This window comes from Pavona decussata, unplaced genomic scaffold, assembly GCF_977016875.1.
Source record: "Pavona decussata unplaced genomic scaffold, jaPavDecu1.1 SCAFFOLD_254, whole genome shotgun sequence".
Lineage (NCBI taxonomy): Eukaryota > Metazoa > Cnidaria > Anthozoa > Scleractinia > Agariciidae > Pavona > Pavona decussata.
The window spans coordinates 2,659,294-2,678,795 of NW_028145657.1; the positions used below are offsets into that span (position 1 = coordinate 2,659,294).

General features: G+C 39.3%; 1 protein-coding gene across 3 annotated transcripts in view; it reads left to right on the top strand.

Annotated features, from left to right (window-relative positions):
* The window catches only part of LOC146456576 (uncharacterized), an 89,510-nt gene that overhangs the window by 47,626 nt on the left and 22,382 nt on the right, over window positions 1-19,502 (top strand). For 2 of the 3 annotated variants that reach the window (XM_085093053.1, XM_085093052.1), the window contains exons 49-74: window positions 615-793; window positions 1,371-1,618; window positions 2,589-2,740; window positions 3,224-3,286; window positions 3,379-3,475; window positions 4,445-4,639; window positions 5,227-5,357; window positions 6,318-6,533; window positions 7,190-7,339; window positions 7,781-7,885; window positions 8,535-8,642; window positions 9,488-9,659; window positions 10,184-10,299; window positions 10,880-10,938; window positions 11,427-11,512; window positions 12,421-12,534; window positions 12,959-13,134; window positions 14,143-14,200; window positions 14,539-14,729; window positions 15,180-15,254; window positions 15,339-15,436; window positions 16,413-16,556; window positions 16,883-16,963; window positions 17,236-17,340; window positions 17,910-18,007; window positions 18,849-18,919. In XM_085093053.1, coding sequence (XP_084949179.1) covers window positions 615-793; window positions 1,371-1,618; window positions 2,589-2,740; window positions 3,224-3,286; window positions 3,379-3,475; window positions 4,445-4,639; window positions 5,227-5,357; window positions 6,318-6,533; window positions 7,190-7,339; window positions 7,781-7,885; window positions 8,535-8,642; window positions 9,488-9,659; window positions 10,184-10,299; window positions 10,880-10,938; window positions 11,427-11,512; window positions 12,421-12,534; window positions 12,959-13,134; window positions 14,143-14,200; window positions 14,539-14,729; window positions 15,180-15,254; window positions 15,339-15,436; window positions 16,413-16,556; window positions 16,883-16,963; window positions 17,236-17,340; window positions 17,910-18,007; window positions 18,849-18,919 — 3,288 coding nt within the window. The remainder of the gene's footprint in view (window positions 1-614; window positions 794-1,370; window positions 1,619-2,588; window positions 2,741-3,223; window positions 3,287-3,378; window positions 3,476-4,444; window positions 4,640-5,226; window positions 5,358-6,317; window positions 6,534-7,189; window positions 7,340-7,780; window positions 7,886-8,534; window positions 8,643-9,487; window positions 9,660-10,183; window positions 10,300-10,879; window positions 10,939-11,426; window positions 11,513-12,420; window positions 12,535-12,958; window positions 13,135-14,142; window positions 14,201-14,538; window positions 14,730-15,179; window positions 15,255-15,338; window positions 15,437-16,412; window positions 16,557-16,882; window positions 16,964-17,235; window positions 17,341-17,909; window positions 18,008-18,848; window positions 18,920-19,502) is intronic. The other variant, XM_085093054.1, reaches the window with a different exon arrangement.

Consider the following 19,502-nt stretch of genomic DNA (forward strand, 5'->3'; position numbering starts at 1 on the left):
ACCAACACTTGTAAATTCCAATTTGATCTGGAAAGGGTCCCCAATTAGTGCTCTGCGCTAAATATATTGACATTTCAATCAAGTGATCTATTTTTGTGTTAAGAGATTGGCCAGGGCTAACTTATTTTATAAACGATTCTTCTTAAGGCATTAGGTCTGCTGTGGAATAACTAGTTTCTTGCGTCTCGCAAAGTCGAGACTAAATCAACACAAGAGTTCTTCTTAAACTTGACACGATTGGCATTCAAGAGCTTTCGTTCCTAAAGTGATTCGTGTGATGGTGAAGCTTAATTGAAGGCAATGTGTACGTTTCAACTAAGGAGATCAACAAGACGAGATACTGATGACTTTTCCCTGCAAATCGGGACCACCTAGTTTTTAGAGCACTTAGTTTGAAGAAAGAAAACATTTCCTTCTAATAAAATAGAATTTAACTAAATTGAAACTTCACAACAAGATTTGACAAAGCAAGTCGTGGTGGCGAAATGTGAGTAACTAGTAACATTGCATCTTCATTGATGATGTGCATCATCTCTGAGATGCACATCGTGGCAATGGAGATGCAATGCGTGTATCAGGATAACATTGGCCGCTGTTTGTTTTGATTTACTCAGGTGATTGTCGATGATTACAATGACAACTGCCCATTTTTGCAAGAGGTAAACATAACTCTCGACCTGGAACCCATCCCACCACTTAGAAGTGCGGAATTTTTTACTGCCATTGCCAGTGACAAAGATGATGGTGTAAATGCCCAGATACAGTACAAGGCCAGCAGCCCAATAGAGAGAATGTAAGTATTGAGGAGTGTTCAAGTGATGTTTGGCCAAATACTCTAAACAAGGGTTGAATCGCAAGTCTCTGATCATGAACAATAAAAATCTTGTTCTTTCTTTTGTAACTGAGATACTATACGTACCTGAGTTTTAAAACGTCATTATGTGTGGTTTATCAACGGAGTTGACAAGGTAATTTACCCATTGTAAAGATATTCGAGAGCTGACGATCCTCTTTATGGTGGCTATATAAATTACCTTACCAAGCATTCATTCCTCCCCACCCCCACACACACAGACACACAGACACCGACGGAGCAGAGAAACTAACCATTTTATTTAGTTATATAAAACTTTACATCGGTTAAAAAAATGGTAAAATTGATTGTAGTTCGTTCCTCCTTTTAAAATTACTGTATCATTACCTTACTGGTTTAGCGTATCCAAGTTATTTAAATTTAAATGTCCTAAATATTTTGGATCAAAAAAGGTATAACCCTGTGACAATGGCCCTATAAGGGTTTGTCCAACCTACACTTGGCCAGGTTTGTGGGCTAATTTTGTCCTGGCTGGTGTTGTGTTTGTTTTTAACAGTCCCACGATCAATGTCACCAAGTTTTATGTCAAGAATGGTACTGAGGTGGTTTGGAGTAATAAAACAGTCAAGTGGACGTATAAGTATGAAATCTTTGCGGTGGACGGTGGCTCACCTAAACGGGGTGATAGCATACCTTTGACTATCACATTTGATGCATCATGTGAAAGCACTGGAGCTGTTGTGGCTGATCCGCAAACAGGACAGGTGTTTTTTAGAGCCCCTGGACTCACTGGCTCTATATACCGTAAGCAGCTTTCACTAAGAGTGCTTTCCATTTGCGAGAACTGGCCGGTCCGGCCAGCCAGTCTGTTAATCGAATGCTTCATTTTGAAGGGTTGATGCTGCAATATTTGCAAAAATAATCACTCCGAAAATGTACGCGCCATTTTGGAGAAATTCGAAGGACTAGGATAAAACTTATCCTTAAAATTGGTGCATTCCATTTACGAACTGACTGGTCTGGCCGGACAAATCTGACAAATGGAAAGCGCCTTAAGTTTCGAGAACAAAGGCCAGATGGTTCCCATGTAGCATGAATTAGGATTATCTGTTAATCTGTTTTATTATTGGTATCATGGCCGATTTGTCTTTCATAGTCTACAAGTCTCTAATCATTCAACTATAGTGACGCTTACTTTGTAGAGTTTGGAAAGGTGTTGGTGTGTCCACTATAACCAACTCACAACTGTGCGCCTATTGAGTGAAGGTCACGGAATTTTCAGCTCATCCAGTTTTTGTTTTCCTGTCGGTTTTAAAGCTCCAGTGTCTGAAAATATGAATTTGGTCCCTAATATGAAAAACTGCTAACGCAATAATAAGCACTCTCTCTTCACTCGGTATCATGTGGGTTCCTCGTTCTTTGCTGCAAAGGTTTTTCTCCGGTTCTTCGGATTTGGTCCCTAATTAGAAACACTGCTAACGTAATAATAAGCAATCTCTCTTCGCACTCGGCATCATGTGGGTTCCTCGTTTTTTGCTGCAAAGGTTTTTCTCCGGTTCTTCGGTTTTCTTCTCACTGCTAAAACTATCATTGTCGCCATTCGTCATGGACGAGAAGGAGAAGAGTCGAACCTAACTTCTCTAAATTTAAAATTCCAATGTGTTATGGATTTAGAAGACGACGTTATTGTGCCGTAGCGTCTCTCTAGTCGTGAAACGAAAGTGATCCCGTTACTTTGTGATAGTAGTTAAAGTTTTCTCTCTTTTTTTTACAGCTTTAAACTCGACCACCAAGCCGCGATGTCGTGGATGTACCACTGGGTTCTTCTGCCCTGGTGACGGCACTGAGGAGCGGTGTGGAGGAGGTTCATCGACGGAGTTTTCCTTTGGATCTGCAGCGAACTGTTCAGCCTGTCCTGAGGGTTGGGTAGGTGGAATACGCTTGTGTTATGGGAGGGGTGGGTCAGGTAGAAGAATGATGCGAGCCCGGGTATCTGTTTCTTCAGAGGAATGGGTAGGTGAAATGTCTTATTGTCTTGAGTTATTAGATAAGATAACGGCAGGCTAAAAGGGGGTGAACTTGCTTTTGTTAGGTTATTCTTTCAAAGCCAAATTTACCTCACAAAAACGGGAGGGTGCCACATAGATTAATGCTGGAACCTAAAAACCAATATCGTAAAAACAAAGCTCGGTTATTGAGATATGTGGACGATTTGTGTGAGTACTCTTAAACTCTCAAAAAGTCTTTGTATTTGAAGAAAAAAATGTTTTGCGAATTCATTTTATCTACGCAGTTTAACTTTTGGCTTCAGGATTTTCGTAACTTATCCTTGGCATTTTAACAATAGGTTTGTAATTAACGTTTTATTCTTTCTTATTAATCTTTGTCATTTCTTTTGCTTTCATTCAGCTCTGTACGAATGGCACTGCTCTTCCTTGTCCAGATAGTACTTACGTCAAGTGCAATGCCACGGTGAGTACAAACTACTCAGCCACCTACAGGTCTGTTTTTTCGTCAGGTAGAGTCTCTGGTAACACAGTTTTATTCTTTTAATTTTATACTAGTGGTGCCCTGAAAAGTGCTTTGACTGTGAGCCTGGTACAGTGTGTTTTGAAGGAATGAAACAGGATTGCACACCTGGACGATACAGTGATGGAAAAGGTACCTAAATAAATAGCACCACAGAAAAGAAAGGACTACTCAAGACCTATCATTTGAATACTCATACTTTGGCATTTCATCTACAGACTCAAAAATTAGAATCCCCTGGTACATTCTAATAAGTAACTCCACAGGAAAGTACTGATTAAGAGCTTTCACATGACTGTTCACTGTTTAAACGTTTATCCAGAGGGAGAACTACACCATAGAAAGCTCTTCGAGACATTTATATTTTAATAGAGATTTAGAATCGCGTTAATGGCAAAAGGCAAACGTGTTTTGCGTTTATGTTTGCTTGAAAAATTGAGTATAAGTATATATGAGTATAGTACAAAATAATTCGGACCTTTGATTCTAACGCAAAACTACTCAATTTTACTGAGAAACTGAAAACAGCGAGCGGCAAATGTAGGTTGAACATGGTTATATAATCATTTCTGCCGTTCGCAATGAACATTATTCTACATCTCTGTATTACTGCTCAATCGCTTTCACTTAAATGGCCTGCTTCCTGAAGATTTTGACTGTTCCTGACGTCGCAATTTTGACACATTCCTTGATTTTCATATATGTTACATCAAAGTACATTTTATGCACTATTAAATATATGGCTTGCAAGATTCTAATAAGGATAGGTTTCGATAAGCGTTTTACAAGGAAAATGAACGCTAAAAACGTTACACGACTTATGTTAATTTTTCCGCACTTGACAATGATGACATGAAGTCGTCGAAACGTCGCATGACATTTTCATCGTTAATTTTCCTTGTAAAATTCTGTCGTAAAGGATGAGAACAATTCATCTTTGTAAACATGTTCGTTTTGTGTGAAATGAATGCCACCTCCTATGGTACCAAAAGTTCGCAGCAGCCTAAATAATCAGTAGTTTACAAAGGCGATTTGAGATCGCATGAAAAATTGCGTAAAAAGGTCATTCTTGTAAACATGTGTTGGTCTTGTTGCTGGCAGGTTTTCCTTGTCGTCTGTGTCCTCCTGGAAGTTTCAATAATCAGACTCGTGCAGAGACGTGCCAGTGCTGCGCTGATGGCTACACCAGCACTTACATGAAGACCAGCTGCCGGCCGTGTCCTGCAAATGAGTGGGCCAAACATGGAAGCTTCCCTAACTGTTCGATCTGCGAGACCTGCTTCACCTCTGCTGACTGTGAGTATATCAGTGTAGCTTGGACGAAATTAGTCGCTGAGGCGTTGCAGTTTAATATTTGGAGCTGATTTAAACGTAGATTGCCCCGCTGCCCGCTGTGTCTTGCTCTTCTTCTTCTTCTTCTTCTTCTTCTTCTTCTTCTTCTTCTTCTTCTTCTTCTTCTTCTTCTTCTTCTTCTTCTTCTTCTTCTTCTTCTTCTTCTTCTGTTGCTGCTGCTGCTGCTGCTGCTGCTGCTCCTCCTCCTCCTCCTCCAACCTTTTTTTTACCTCCTGCCTTCTATACTTGGTAGTCTGCCTGTTGATAACAAAATTCAGCGGCATGAAAGTTAAAAGAAATTAAGCCCAAAAACAACAAACTTTATTTACCCCATAGTTTACAAAAAAAACAAACATTTGCTATGTAAAAGCAGAAATGATACTACTAGCCACTTAAAATAATCTTAGAGTTAAAAATGCTATATGTTATATTGTTGTATGTTGAGGTCGGGCACACATACAAAAACAAAACGAAAGTTCAGGATGAACGTTTTCAAAACACCAGTGGCATTTCAACATGATCTAATGTCATTTTTTTATTTTATTGTTAAGGTCCATGTTTATCAAACAGCACGTGTTTTCCTGGGGTGAGCTGCCTCAATGTTGGTGTTGGTAGATCCGAGTGTGGCCCATGTCCAAAGGGTTATGAGGGAGACGGACAAACATGTAATGATATTGACGAGGTATGTGAAACATTATTACTACGAACAGTCAACTGTCCTGTTTCATTGTTTGAGCCTGAAAAGCGCACTGTAAATCTACATAGGGCCCAGTTGCTCAAAGCCCGATTAAGCTAATCCAGGATTAACGTGAACTTTGGTTCGAGTTTAATTACTAATCAATAACGATTCTTCCAAAAGATTTTTGGCCCTCAATTTTGACTTAGAATTTTCTTTACCTTGAGCTTGATATTAGCCTTTAAAACCATTTTTAACGAGCGAAATGAAAACCTCGATTAACTTTTAATCGTGGATTGGCCGTAATCGGCTTTCGAACAACCCGGCCCAGGAGAAAGTTATTTATCACAACTATTTACTCATCCCGTGTAGGATTTGTTTTAAATTTGATGTAGCTCCTCGCCGGGCATGCGCAGACTGTTGCAAGTCGGACTTGCATTTGAGACTTCACAATCCCAAAATTGTGACTATTAAAAAAACTGAACAGTTTTTATTCACGGACTACTCACTTATCGAGCTTTATTATCAAAAAAACACTTTGAATAAACCTGTTCTTCCTTGGCGGGTATCAACAGGTTGTTGAGAAGTAGTAGTTTGCGTAGGGCGCTGGGAATGTTGTAAAAAGTTCAGACGTTTTGAGGCTACTGTCTGACGCAAACTTCTACTTCTTCAAAACTAAATTTATTAATTGCGCTACTCAGACTCAACCAAACTACCTCTTTACCAGGTTGTGATCGATACGATTTGAGCTTTTATTATGCCCCGCTCCCCAAAGGGAACTTTGCCGCGATTTATTGCGCGATTCACACCTGCGATTCTTCCATTTTAAAGTCGCAGCCAAATCGCAATGTGGTCGCCATAACCAAATATCACTGAAATTATGGCCCTGAAAATGAATGTCCTTTAAGAATATTGTTCCTGTCATTGCCTTATTAAATGAGACTTGTTTTCTGCCTCATTCTTCAGTGCACTCGAGCCAATCCCTGCTATGAAGCTGACAAGTGTGAGAACCGTGTTCCAGGGTACCAGTGCGCCGCGTGTCCTGATGGGTACCGAGGTAATGCCCCGTCAGGTGTTGGACTGGAAGATGCTCAGAACTCCAAACAAGCTTGTCAAGAGATTGATGAGTGTACAGAAGGAATAAGCACCTGTGATCCTAATGCACAGTGCATTAACACTAATGTAAGTTTGCTAGTTGGGCAACACGGAGAGTTATCAGTGGTATCAGATTTGGCAGGCCAAATCTTGAATTTTCAACATTTGGCAACTCACCCCATGCATCGCCATCTTACCATGATAACTCATGAAGGGACACTCCCCCTCTCTAGTTTTCTTTTTGTTGTTCTGTTGGGCAATGTTAGAATTTTCTCGTAATGCACTTTTCAATGTCATTCGAAATCTAGAGTTCAAAATCCAGATCATAATTACGATGACGACGAATTCAATGAATTTAACTTCAGTAAGCTGGACACTGACTTTGACACAGATGAAGTGAGATCCTGGGAAGCTGTGTGTCCTCAATGTAGGGCAATTGGCAGGCCTTTCTGCTGTTAAAAACTCACTACTGGCCTGTGGGTTTGGCCTAGTTGGGGCTTCGGGTCCATGCGGTTAACCGTCATCTTACTAACTTTTTTTCTCTTTGCTTTTATCACTTGATCTAGCTGTATATGTTTATCGCATTCCTGTGGATATTAATGAAGTGTTTAAGAAAATAAATCAACCGCAACCCCTCAGATGTACATTTTATTAGCTGTGGACCTTAACTGTTTCCTGAGACGTATGTACTAGCCGCTTAATTGTTTGCGTGTTTGTTTATCGCTGTTCACTTTTGCTTTCAGGGAAGTTTCATATGTGGTGCGTGCCATCCGGGATTCATAGGGGATGGATACACGGGCTGTTTCCCTGGTGACCTGTGCACCAACGGATCGCACACTTGTCATGAAAATGCACAGTGCACCCAAACTGGCGCGGGACGATTCAAGTGCACGGTACGATGTTGTGATCATTTTAGTGTTGCCTACCACCCTCCCACCCCAGAAAATATTCGCTCATATTCGTTCAGTTTTTTCCGGAGGCTTCCTTAAGCACCACTAGTGACTATTATTAGAAGATAAATTAAAAACGTTTTGATCTTTAAACAAATTCTCCTTGCCAGTATTTAAGAGTATTATAATGGCAGCTATTTTGGCATAAGGCTTTTTCAGTTTTCCATTCTACTGAGTTCTCAGTATTCTTTGCCTCGCGGTGGATTCATGCCCCTTGTCCAAATCAACCGTGTTTATTTGGTTCTGTGATGCAAATATGTATTGTAATTGTCATTGTAACTTGGGGGCATGTTCGTTTGTTGTTATCTTCGCCGTTGCCATTTGTTTTACATGCAGTTTCCAATAATACATTTAAGTAAAGGAAGATTTGTCTTCTTTTTTTAGTGTAAAGATGGATACGGCGGCGATGGAGAAGAATGTCAAGTTGATCCTGATCTTGATGGAATTCCATCCATTGGTCTTAGCTGTACCTTATCCAATTGCTTTAAGGTACACTCAATCACACAATTCGTTTTAAGTGTTGCGAGGTGTCAAAGTAGCACTGATTTCTTCCCGTTAGCCGCAGGAAATTTAATTTTATAGTTAATGTGGAAGCTAATGTTCCATCGTCGATTCACACTGAGTGCAGCTTGTTCTTTTTTTTTCGCAAGGATGAGATCCGAACGGTCACAGTTAGGTTTGTAAAACAACATGAAGGTGCCACTTATAAATTCATTGAATAGCGCGTTTGAGCCAGTTTAAATAACCTCACGAAATAACAGGAAGACCGTAAAATTTCGAATATACCCCCCCCCCCCCCTCCCGGAATATAAGCTCCCCCAAATATCAGAGGGTAAAATCCTCCTGGAACATATGCCCTTGGACAGTATCCGTTTAGCTTAGTGTTTTATGCTTTTTCTGTTTCTATCGTGAAAGCCAACCAATTTACAAACACGAAATTCTCTGAAACAGTAACTCCTCTCCCGAAAAAAAGCTCTTATAAAGACCTTTGAATAAACATAAGCCCTCGACGCATCTTCTGAATTTTACAGTGGCTCTCAAGTCATGAAATGTACAGATGTGAAGCAGTGTAACATACCTTACTTTGTAGTTTTGGCGGATGTACCATGTATGATAACTCGTGGTATTTTCGTTTCAGGACAACTGTCCAAGTGTCCCTAACACGGGTCAGGAGGATAATGATGGTGATACAGATGGAGATGCTTGTGATGACGATGATGATAATGATTTGATTCCCGACAGATCGGTGAGCTTAATCTTGTTTAACTTCTTCTAAAATAAGAATTTGCTTCCTCGTATTCTTCATTTGAATGGTCACAGTTAGAATTTAATACTTGGACTCAAAAGTTACAACCACCTTGTACTGCATAATAAACAGCACCACAGGAAAGTACTGATCAGTAGTTTTCATTTGAATGGTCACACTTTAGGATTTCACCTACAGACTCAAAAGATAGAACCACCTTGTACAGCATAATAAACAGCACCACAGGAAAGTATTGCTCAGTAGCTTTCATTTGAATGGTCACACTTTAGGATTTCACCTACAGACTCAAAAGATAGAACCACCTTGTACAGCATAATAAACAGCACCACAGGAAAGTACTGCTCAGTAGCTTTCATTTGAATGGTTACACTAAAGGATTTGATACACAGACTCAAAAGTTAGAACCATCTTATACAGCAAAATAAACGACACTTTTTGAAAGTACAAATGTTTTGCTCAGTTCCATTCATTTTAATGATTCAATCCACCCTCGAATGAAAACGCGACCTCTGCACTTCTGCAGCATAATCCACATCAACAGAGCAAATCTAGGATTCTATCCACCGGCCCATCTTTGAGAATCTGTGACTCAGTCTGACTGTTGATTTCTCTTTTGCACCTTTTTCGTTTGCACCCGTGAAGCTTTACTCGGGAAAGGTATTCCGCCTTCCGACTTTTAACAAATGAACGCCATTCCGACATGTATCACCCTGTTACGCCTGAAACAGAAATGTAATGATAAATGAGAAAATTATTTGAATAAATAGAATAATAAATTGAGGCCTTCGTGACCTATTTTCTTAATTCGGTGGTGCTATTTTCAGGACAATTGCCAATTTGTAAAGAATCAGGAACAGACGGACACGGATGGAGATGGAATCGGTGACGCGTGTGACAACTGTAACACAACAGCTAATGTTGATCAACGTGACAGTGACGGAGATGGAATTGGGGACGCCTGCGAGCCCGGTGTTGATCCAGATGTAGACAATGACGGTACATTATAAATTATTTCAAACTGTACAGGGGCTTTGTAGGTCAAAGGTCACGCAAGTGTTGAAGGGACTTTCCACGTTAAATAGGCTAATTTGGATTACACAATTGAAAGGAGTTGCTTTTGGTCACGCATTTCAAACTGCTGTGGTTTGAAAAGATGGAGATTAAAGTCACGCAAGTGTTGAAGGGACTTTGAAGTGTCACGTTAAACAGGATGATTTTAATTGTAATTTCTAATTTTGCTGTTTTTTTGTCACGTATTCCAAACTGCTGTGGTTGGCTACGTATTTCAAAAGATAGAATGGATCATGCAATTAAAAGAGGATGTTATGATAACGATAACTCAAAATTAATTGTTTGTTTCACGATTGTGTTACAAAGGTGTGTCTTCATCAGGCGATCAACACCAGCAGTGCAGCGATCGAAACGTCGAGATCCACACAATTGTGAAACCAATTATTAATTTTGAACTATAATTTCAAACCACGATGGCTTTCGTGACTTATGGTTAATGGTTTTCTCAGGTTATGGAGCTACAGATAACTGTCTAACAGTCAGTAATTCCGATCAGACTGATACAGATGCGGATGGTGTGGGTGATGCTTGTGATAACTGTCCAAAGACATCCAATAGTGCTCAGGTAATCAAGTATTTGGGGCTACAGATAATTGCCGAATGGTCAGCAACCCATGGGCTTTCGCGGAAAAAAAAATCCTCAGTCAATTTAATGTCAAGTTCTTAGGCCAAAATCAGGAGACCATGTCAGTTGCTTGGTTGCTCCGGGCTACTGTGTGCCCTATGTTATAACAGCCTTGCTTAAGCCATGTAATTTTGCTCATCTCAGTTTGGTTACAATACATGCACTCAAGCGCGTTCAAAAACTCATTAATAATTCATAAGCCCATTGACCTATCAAATGGTGGATGAAACATCTCGTGCAGTGGTTTTAAAACCCGATAAAACCTCCTCCTTATTAGTATACAGTGTTTAATGTTTTTCTCGTATGCTAATTTCCAACGTTTACAAAAGCATCATTGTTATGAACTCTCTTGACACACGCTTTTCCAGGAATGCTTTTGAAGCTTTTCAAAAACCTCGCAGCACGTGTTTTATTGGGTCTAAAACCACGAGGCGCAAATCCCGATAAAACACTACTGCTCGTGTTTTACACATTACTTAACACGGGGTTCCACTTTATTTCTCTATTGTTTAATGTCTAGACTGATTCCTACGACAGCGGATTCGGTGATGATTGTTTCGTGGGAGCGGGAAAAGACAAGTGAGTACTGCATTTAATGTTCTTCTTGAAATTCTAGTTAAGTTTGGAACATAAAACAAAATTTATCGCCTGACGAGTGAATTCTATTCCAAATTTCACGCGAAAAATTGCGTTTAGTACGATGTTCGGTTTTTCAAGTGAAATTTTACCCGGAATTGACGTAAGGTGACACTTTTTTTTCTGGTCATAACGTCTGGGCTTGTTCAAGTTCGTAAAGAGTCTTGGGTGGGGCTTTTTTTCGGGGGCTTACAAGGCGGTTTTAAAATAGCTGACAAGAAAAAAAGGTTGAGACTAACTTGCAGCAGTATCAAATACGTTTTCCATGCGCTTTTTTGTTATAATTTAAGCAAAGAAATAGCTAACAATAACTGTAGTATAAAGTACTTAATACTACAGAAAACCCTGAATTATTGAGCTTAGAGCAATAACATGTTAAATGTGCTTTTTCTTATTCAGTGTAGCTGACTGTGTTGTATCGTTATTTGTAGGGATGGTGACGGTGTACCAAATGATTATGACAACTGTCCTGACCTTCCAAACGGCGAACAAGCAGATGCTGATAGTGATATGATAGGTATGATAATGAACGATTGTATGTAATGGACGATTTATTGCCCGAACTAGCTGAGAAAAGGTTGATCATAACGTTTTCCCGAAGTTACCCCAAGGACTTGTATCCGGAGGTCCCAGGTTCAAGTTCCGCTCCGACCGCTTCATTTGGATTTGTTTCACGGTAGCCCCGTTTTCAAATCCAAGGCCAAGCTTTGTAAATATCCAACTGGTTTGACTCCCTCCAGCTGGGATTTTTAAGCAAATGTCATGTTCAGTTTATATATTCCGTTCAGTGATTTAAAGTGTACCCAGTTAGCCCTGCAGTGCTAAATACTTATACCAGGCTCTAAATGTAATGTCAAAATGCCAAGACGTCCAAAGTGAAAGTGTATTCCAAAACGAATTTTCAGGAACTCAAATCGTTGAGCCATTAACCAGAGTTCAGGATGTCACTTCTCTTGCTCTTGTCACTTCACTTCTCTTGTCTCTCTCTCTTCTCATGTTCAGTTTATATATTCCGTTCAGTGATTTAAAGTGTACCCAGTTAGCCCTGCAGTGCTAAATACTTATACCAGGCTCTAAATATAATGTCAAAATGCCAAGACGTCCAAAGTGAAAGTGTATTCCAAAACGAATTTTCAGGAACTCAAATCGTTGAGCCATTAACCAGAGTTCAGGATGTCACTTCTCTTGTGTTAGCTTCCCCTCCGCCCCTCCCCCCCCCCCCCCTTTTTTTTTTTTTTTTTTTTTCAGTTTTCAACTTTCTCTTCCTCCCCCCAAAATATGTCTGTTTTAAACTTCATTTCTCTGGCCGTTTGTTGATTACCGTGATCGATTAACAGTAGAATTTATTAGGCTAAATCTCTTCCATAAGCCCGTCGATCTACCCGCATATCATTTGATATCTCTTTGTCTTTCATTTTTTTGCAGGAGATGCTTGTGATGACGATCAGGATGGTGATGGTGTTTCCAACCTCAGTGATAACTGCCGTTTAGTCAACAACTCTGCCCAAGAGCATGTGAAATTAGCTTACGACGCTAAAGGTAAATACCTCAGTTGGTCCGTCAGTCAGTTAGTTAGTCAGTCAGTCGGTCGGTGGGAGAGTGGAAAGGGATGTTTGGTTTTAACACAGTTAATAAGGTTATTTGACACCGTAAAAAGATTCGAGTGCTGAGGTTTCGAGCGTTAGCCCTTCGTCCTTCGCTCCGACGACAGGCTAACCGTATCGCTCAAAACGTCAGCACTCGAATCTTTTTACGGCTGTTGATAAAACCACGCGTCCGTTAGTCACTAATCGTTCAGACAATTTACCAATTAAGTAATCAGTCGACGTCTTATTCATTGAAGTAAGTGAGTGTCTGTAATCATTAACTTGAAAAATTATAAACGAGGGCAGCAGTGACCCTACTGACCTATTGCAGTAAAAGAGTTTCGTTGTGAAAGAGTTAATTCCTGTGTTCTTTGCAGCAAACCCTGTTGGCGATTTGTGCATCTCGGATTTTGATGGTGATGGTGTTCCCGACGATGATGATCACTGCCCACATGTTAAACACCTCAGCAAAACAAGCTTCACAAATCACTTCACAGTGGATTTATATCCAGGACACAGCGATCCGCTGCCCGTCTGGAGAGTCGCCAAAAAGGTCTGCCTGCACGATCGTGCCGTAAATACGCTATTGATTCAAAGTATCGAAATTCCAACCGTCATACTCAGCAAAGGGCAGAAATGACCACATGTTTATCCTTCATTTGGCGCTCGCTGTTTTCCGTTTCTCATTAAAATTGAGTAGATTTGCGTTAGCATGAAAGGCCAGAAATGTTTTGCACTATTTCCATCTATGTACTCATGTTTCAAGAAAACATAAGCGCGAATCTGAAGTTTGCCTTTTGCCGTAAACGCGATTTAAATCTCCCTATCATCTTCCTGCAGTCTGCTGGGTTTGCTTAACGGATCAATGTAGCCATTTATACATTTTACATACATATTTGTGTTTTCAATCCATGTCTCTGCAACTGAAAAGAATGACAGAAACTGTTTTATTACTTAATTACATCCATTTTGAAATCACTGGTGATCCTTGGAATCTGATTGGTCCAAAATGGTGCGATTTATTTCCAAATTGCACCATTTTGGACTCTAAATCGCATCATTTTAGACTCTAAATCGCATCTTTTTAACCAGCCAATGAGAAAGCGGGGTTATTTAAATTGACCAACCAAATTGCAGGAAAATTTTAGACAAAGAAAGCCACTGTAAGGCAACTTTGAAACTTGTTACATTAGAATGATTTTTTTTTTCGGATTTTTTAAATATAACATATTCTGGGTGGGGGAGGCTGAAATCTTTTATTTAGACACTTTTGGGCAATAATAAAGTGGTAATTGAACTTCATGTCGTGCAATTTTGGTCTGAAATCATACTTGTGATTTCAAATCAAACTCGCGCTATCGCGCTCGTTTGATTTTGAAATCGCGCGTATGATTTCAGACCAAATTGCACTCCACTCAGTTCAATTACCAATACAAAACATGTTGAATTTAAGCTATGATTTATACTGGGCTCGGCAATTTGCTCGTACATAAACATTTGTTTTTGTTGTTGTTGTTTCTGTCTTGTTACCTTATCAGCAAACATGTGTCTTTCTTCATAGGGTATCGATGTTGAGGAAGTAACCAATGTTTCGTCTAAACACCCTTCAATGTTAATCGGTTTGTATTCCATTCTCTTTATTTTCCTCTTACTGTTTACTGAAGTTAACTGCGTCATTAAATAAAATAAATAAATCATGTGTTTTAGCGAGAGTGACAATTAATAGTTCTATCTATGGCCCTAGAATTCCGGATCAAATTGAATTTGGTAATGTTGGTTTGCGAGGAGAATTGAAAACATGAGTACCTGGAGAAACAGCGCATCATCAAGAATGAGAACCGATAACAAACTCAAGCCACATAAGACGCGAGTCCGGGCTATCCCCTCTCCGCCATTGAGTCTAGTCGAATGCGGGTCACCTCTGAAAAATAAACTTGTTCTTGTTCTTCTCTTGAAGGTTCAGCGCGGTATGGGCCAGTGGATTATAGTGGGGCATTATATGTTAAGGGAAGCGAAGGATCGGATTATGTCGGCGTGGTGTTTGGTTACCAATCAAATCGCAAGTTCTATGTTGTTATGTGGAGAAAGGAGAACAGCAATTTTCAGACCTCCAATATTCGGGCAGGAATTAAAGGAGTTCAGTTGAAGGTACGCCCATTGGCAGGGTACTTAAGGGAGGCGACTGTTCTTTTGTTATTACAGCAGTTTTAACTGAACCTGTCTACGAACACGTAAAAATTTAAAAGAAACGTTTATTCTATAGGCCTTATCACGGTTTTCGACGCCATTTTGACGAGTAAGCAAACAGGCTTGAAATGACAGTGTTTGTATGGGAATCCGATGTCAAATAATTTTCATAAAACATCGCTTCTGAAAAAATCATGAATCGGAAACTTTTGGAACTGGGTAAAGGATTTTAAGAGAAAAAATGTAGGGATGTAGCTGTGCCAGAAAGCGCCCAGTCGTGTTTTGAACTTTCCAAACATTTCCCTGTATTTTTTTCCCGCGAACCATTTTTAGTAGCAGTTCACGGCTGGTTCGCTATACAGACAAATGTATGGAAAGTTTTATGTGGTTATTGCTTTCTTTGTTTTCCAGCTTGTGGATTCTAACACAGGACCTGGCTTTGACTTAGCGCAAGCACTGTGGCATTCTGGCGATACTGCCAACAAGGTTAATAACTCATTTATATCTCATGAAAATAAAAATACCAGTACTTATTTACCAGCTGTGCTTTAACACTTGTCTGTTGTGCAGGTTACGCTTCTGTGGTGTGACCCTAAGATGGAAGGCTGGAAATATCAGACTCCGTATGCTTTCCACATCACTCACAGACCTTCCATCGGTCTAATAAGGTATGAAATAAGAACGATGTCTGACCGTGAATCGTTATTCCAAGTTTTGCACTGTTCGCCTTAATACCAATCAAAGGTCACTTGAATATATGGTTGATAAAAATTTGAACGTTTTGACCGTTTACCAATCGGCTAAAAAAAAAATTCCTCGGCTCAAAAAAACGATGTTGCATTTCCAACAAATTGAAGTTCGCTCAGCTTTAAATACGGGCAACTATTTAACCGAATGTCACATCCCTGGTAGGTTCAGCACCTCGCAACCTCGTTTTTGACCGTCAACACTGACCCTTACCACAGCTTACAACCTCTACCCACCTTGACTCATGACTATAAGCTTGGTTCAATACAGTAACCTCGTATTGATTATAAGTTAATGATTATAAGCACTTAATGAGATTTCTTTTTATCAATGGACGGAATCCTTGTAAGTCATTGAAGTTTCTTTATACAGCTTTTTATTTGTCAGAATAGGCCATTTTACAGTTGTGTGTTTAGTGACCTGGCCTTGGATTGGAGGCGAGGTTGGGGGTGACCTTGTTTTGATACAAACCTCACTGCTTTTCGTATGTAAATGCAAACTAGTTAGCATAAGAACAGTATGATCTACATATGAAAAGCAATGAGTTTTGTATCAAAACAAGGTCAACCCTAGCCTCGGTTCCAATCTCAGGCCAAGTCACTAAGCACACAACTGTAAAATGGGCTATTACAGTGTATTGTTTTCTTAGGACAGTTTGCCTCGACACTGATATTTATCCAAACATTGTAACATTTGCGTTCTTTAACTCTTCCTCTCTCTCGTTATTAATGGACGAAATCTTTGTAACTCAATGAAGTATATTTTATACAGTTTCTTCTTTGTCAGAGTTACAGTGTTAGGACAATTTGCCCCGATGCGGATAATTATCCAAGCGTTGCACCATTTGCTGTCTTTAACTCTTCCTCTCTCTCTTATCGTCGCCATTTATCGTTGCAGGGTACAAATAAAACAGGGTCAAACAGTGCTGGCTAATTCTGGTGATATCTACGATACGACCATCACCGGTGGCCGACTCGGCATGATGGTCTTTGGACAACAGGATGTTATCTGGTCACGACTGGAGGCCAGGTGCTCTGACAGGTCAGTTGAACGGGTTTTTGAAACAGGTTTAGCATGACCTTCGTGAACAGGTCAGATAATTAATCAGGATAAATGCGAGACGCTTCAATTCTTAAGTCACCATGTAGGCTTCCAAGATGTGACGAGTAGTGAGTTGGAGCCTTTGCTGTACTAGATCTGGTCTCTTAACGATAACGAGATACAGTTGCAGGGAGAAATTCAGTAACCACTGAAGAGAAGCCGGCGATCATGAAACGGCAAATAGAAGCTGGTGCTTATCTTATAAATTTGTTTTCAATTTCCTGTTCGTGGGCTTCATTTATCAACTTTGTTCTTGAATTTTTTAGGGTGAATCAAGCCTTGCAGTTTGACGGTGTTGATGATCACGTGTTACTTCCTCCTATTCAAAGTCTTGGTCTGACAGACAGGTATTTTCCTAAAAGTGATGCTGTTATGTTGCTTGCTGACTGGTTTATGTTCTTGTGCTGCCTTCTATTTCTAGGCATCGGTCGAGATTTCAAGAGACGCAACCATGTTTTACAGTTACTCTTCATGTTAACGCACTGAATTTTTTCAGCATCGGTAGAGATTTCAAACGACGCAAATCAAGTTTTACCGTAACTATTCATGTTAACAAACATTTTTTTCTACATAGTTTTTACCCTTTTGGTATTAAAACGCTATCAAACGTGTGTTGCAGTTTTACCATCAGTACATGGGTTTGGATGGCCGCGAATTATCCCAACGATGTCATGCCTATTGTGTGCAGTCTCGACCAAACCCTCTGTTTGTATTTGAGAAACAGGTATGGCAAAACAAGTTTTGTTTTATTGATTTATGTCACTACTTAGGTTCTTTTACAGGTTTCTCTAGGAACATGAGAGTAAGGTTAAATAAGCATCTTTGTGAGTGAAGGTAAAGGTTTTTTTGGTCAGACTTAATACTTATGAATCATGTGCATATTATTATTATTATTATTATTATTATTATTATTATTATTATTATTATTATTAGTTCTCTTATTAACTCATATTTTAATTTTGTTGTTTTTCCGGAGATTGTAAATTATTATTGTTGTTATTTATTATTATTATTTAGATTAGCCATTCATTAATTTATATTAAGATTTTGTAATGCGCAATCGATCATATCTTTATAGCATGTTAGACTGCGCAATATAAGAAATAAACATTATTATTATTATTATTATTATTGTTATTATTATTATTATTATTATTATTATTATTATTATTATTTATTTTTAGCAAATATATATTTTTTGGAATAACTGGGTGACAGATCGTTTAACGCACTTGTAGAAACAGTGTAAACAGTGAACTTGTTTTTCATACTACCTGAATGTTTGCTTTCCAGACAAATCCATGGAAACCTGGGTTCCTCTGTGGCTCAAGGATCTGAAGTTATTGAACCTGAAGAATGGCATCACTTGGCTCTCAGATATGACGCTCAGAGTAAGTAAATGATCAAGGCATAGATTGACTGTCTGCCTGCCTGCCTGACTGGCTGACCCACCGACTGACAGACGGACAGATCGACTGACTGTGGATAGTTACAAGTTGAATGCTTGGATCGCAAGATTTTCCATGTCAGCTGACTAATTCATTCAAATGAAACTACTCATTTCTTTAGCTTTCTCTTTTGAGACGTTTTTTCCATTATATGAAGTAATATGTCAAACACGAGGATGATTGTTTCATCCAATTTTCAAACCCCGAGATGGGCGCTGAATTTGCTTTTTTTGTTTTTTTTTTTGTTTGTTTGTTTGTTTGTTTTAACCGGCAACTTCGAGGTGTTTGGAAATCGGATGAAACATTTTTGAGTGTTAGATAAAGCTTCTTAAACTATGAATAATTCTTTGAGAAATTCAAAGTAAAAGATCACTAAATGTTATTGTAGTTAGTATCACATTTCCAAACCTCCTTCACGGTAGTTTAAGAGAAATTGTTACACCATATAGACTCTCTTTTTCCCTTTTTTTTTTTTTCTTTTTTTAGTCAAATAGAATTATTTCTTGAGAATTTTGTTATGAACACTGAACGCGCAAACAGTATAGACTCTTTGGGGGAGCAGGGATGACACAGGGGTGTGAGCACATGCCTCCCATCAATATGGGGTCATATTAAGTTGAGTTTGTTGTTGGTTCCTAGCCTTGCTCCGAGAGATTTCTCTCCGGGTACTCCGGTTTTCCTCTGTCCTCGAAAACCAACACTTCTAAATTCCAGTTCGATCTGGAAAGTGTCTCCAATTAGTGCTCTGAGCTAAAGTGATTTTTTTTCCTCTTATTATTTTCAGCATACAGTCTTGAACTTTTTGTGAACGGCTCATCTGTTGGAGAACAGAGCAATGTTTTACCGCATAGTTGGGTATGGCATCTGTTGCTTGTGTTTGTATCAGTTTGGTAGCTTTCATGAAGCATATGTACAGATGCAATGACGACATAACTATCTACAACGCCCAGACTACAGAAGTGATTCACATTACTTTGTGGACGCCTGAGTGTGCATAAAAGAATGTGTAGGTTAACTAAGTACAGTCAACTCCCTTTATTGCGGACATCCTCAGGAATGCGAGGCAGTGTCTTCAATGGCTACAGTCAGTAATAAAGGGAATATATTTCAGTCAAACGTCTCTAATTTATTTAATTGTATTTAACTAATTACTCAAATTAGTGAGCGATCAACCTCATGCCTTTATTTCATTTGCGTTTTTTAGATACATTCAAACACTTCTACAGAGATTGAGCATCACGTTCAACTGCAAGCGGCGTACGCAAGCGTTCGTTTTCCACGTGAAACGTGAAATTGCTTTCGCAAGCTGCAATTTAACTCATATAAGGCAAACGTCACTGACAGATTCAATCTGGTTTCCTTGTTTTGTCCTCACTCCATAATTTAAACGCTGTTTTGAAAAAAAAAAAAAAAAAAAACGGTGACAGCCAAACAGTTC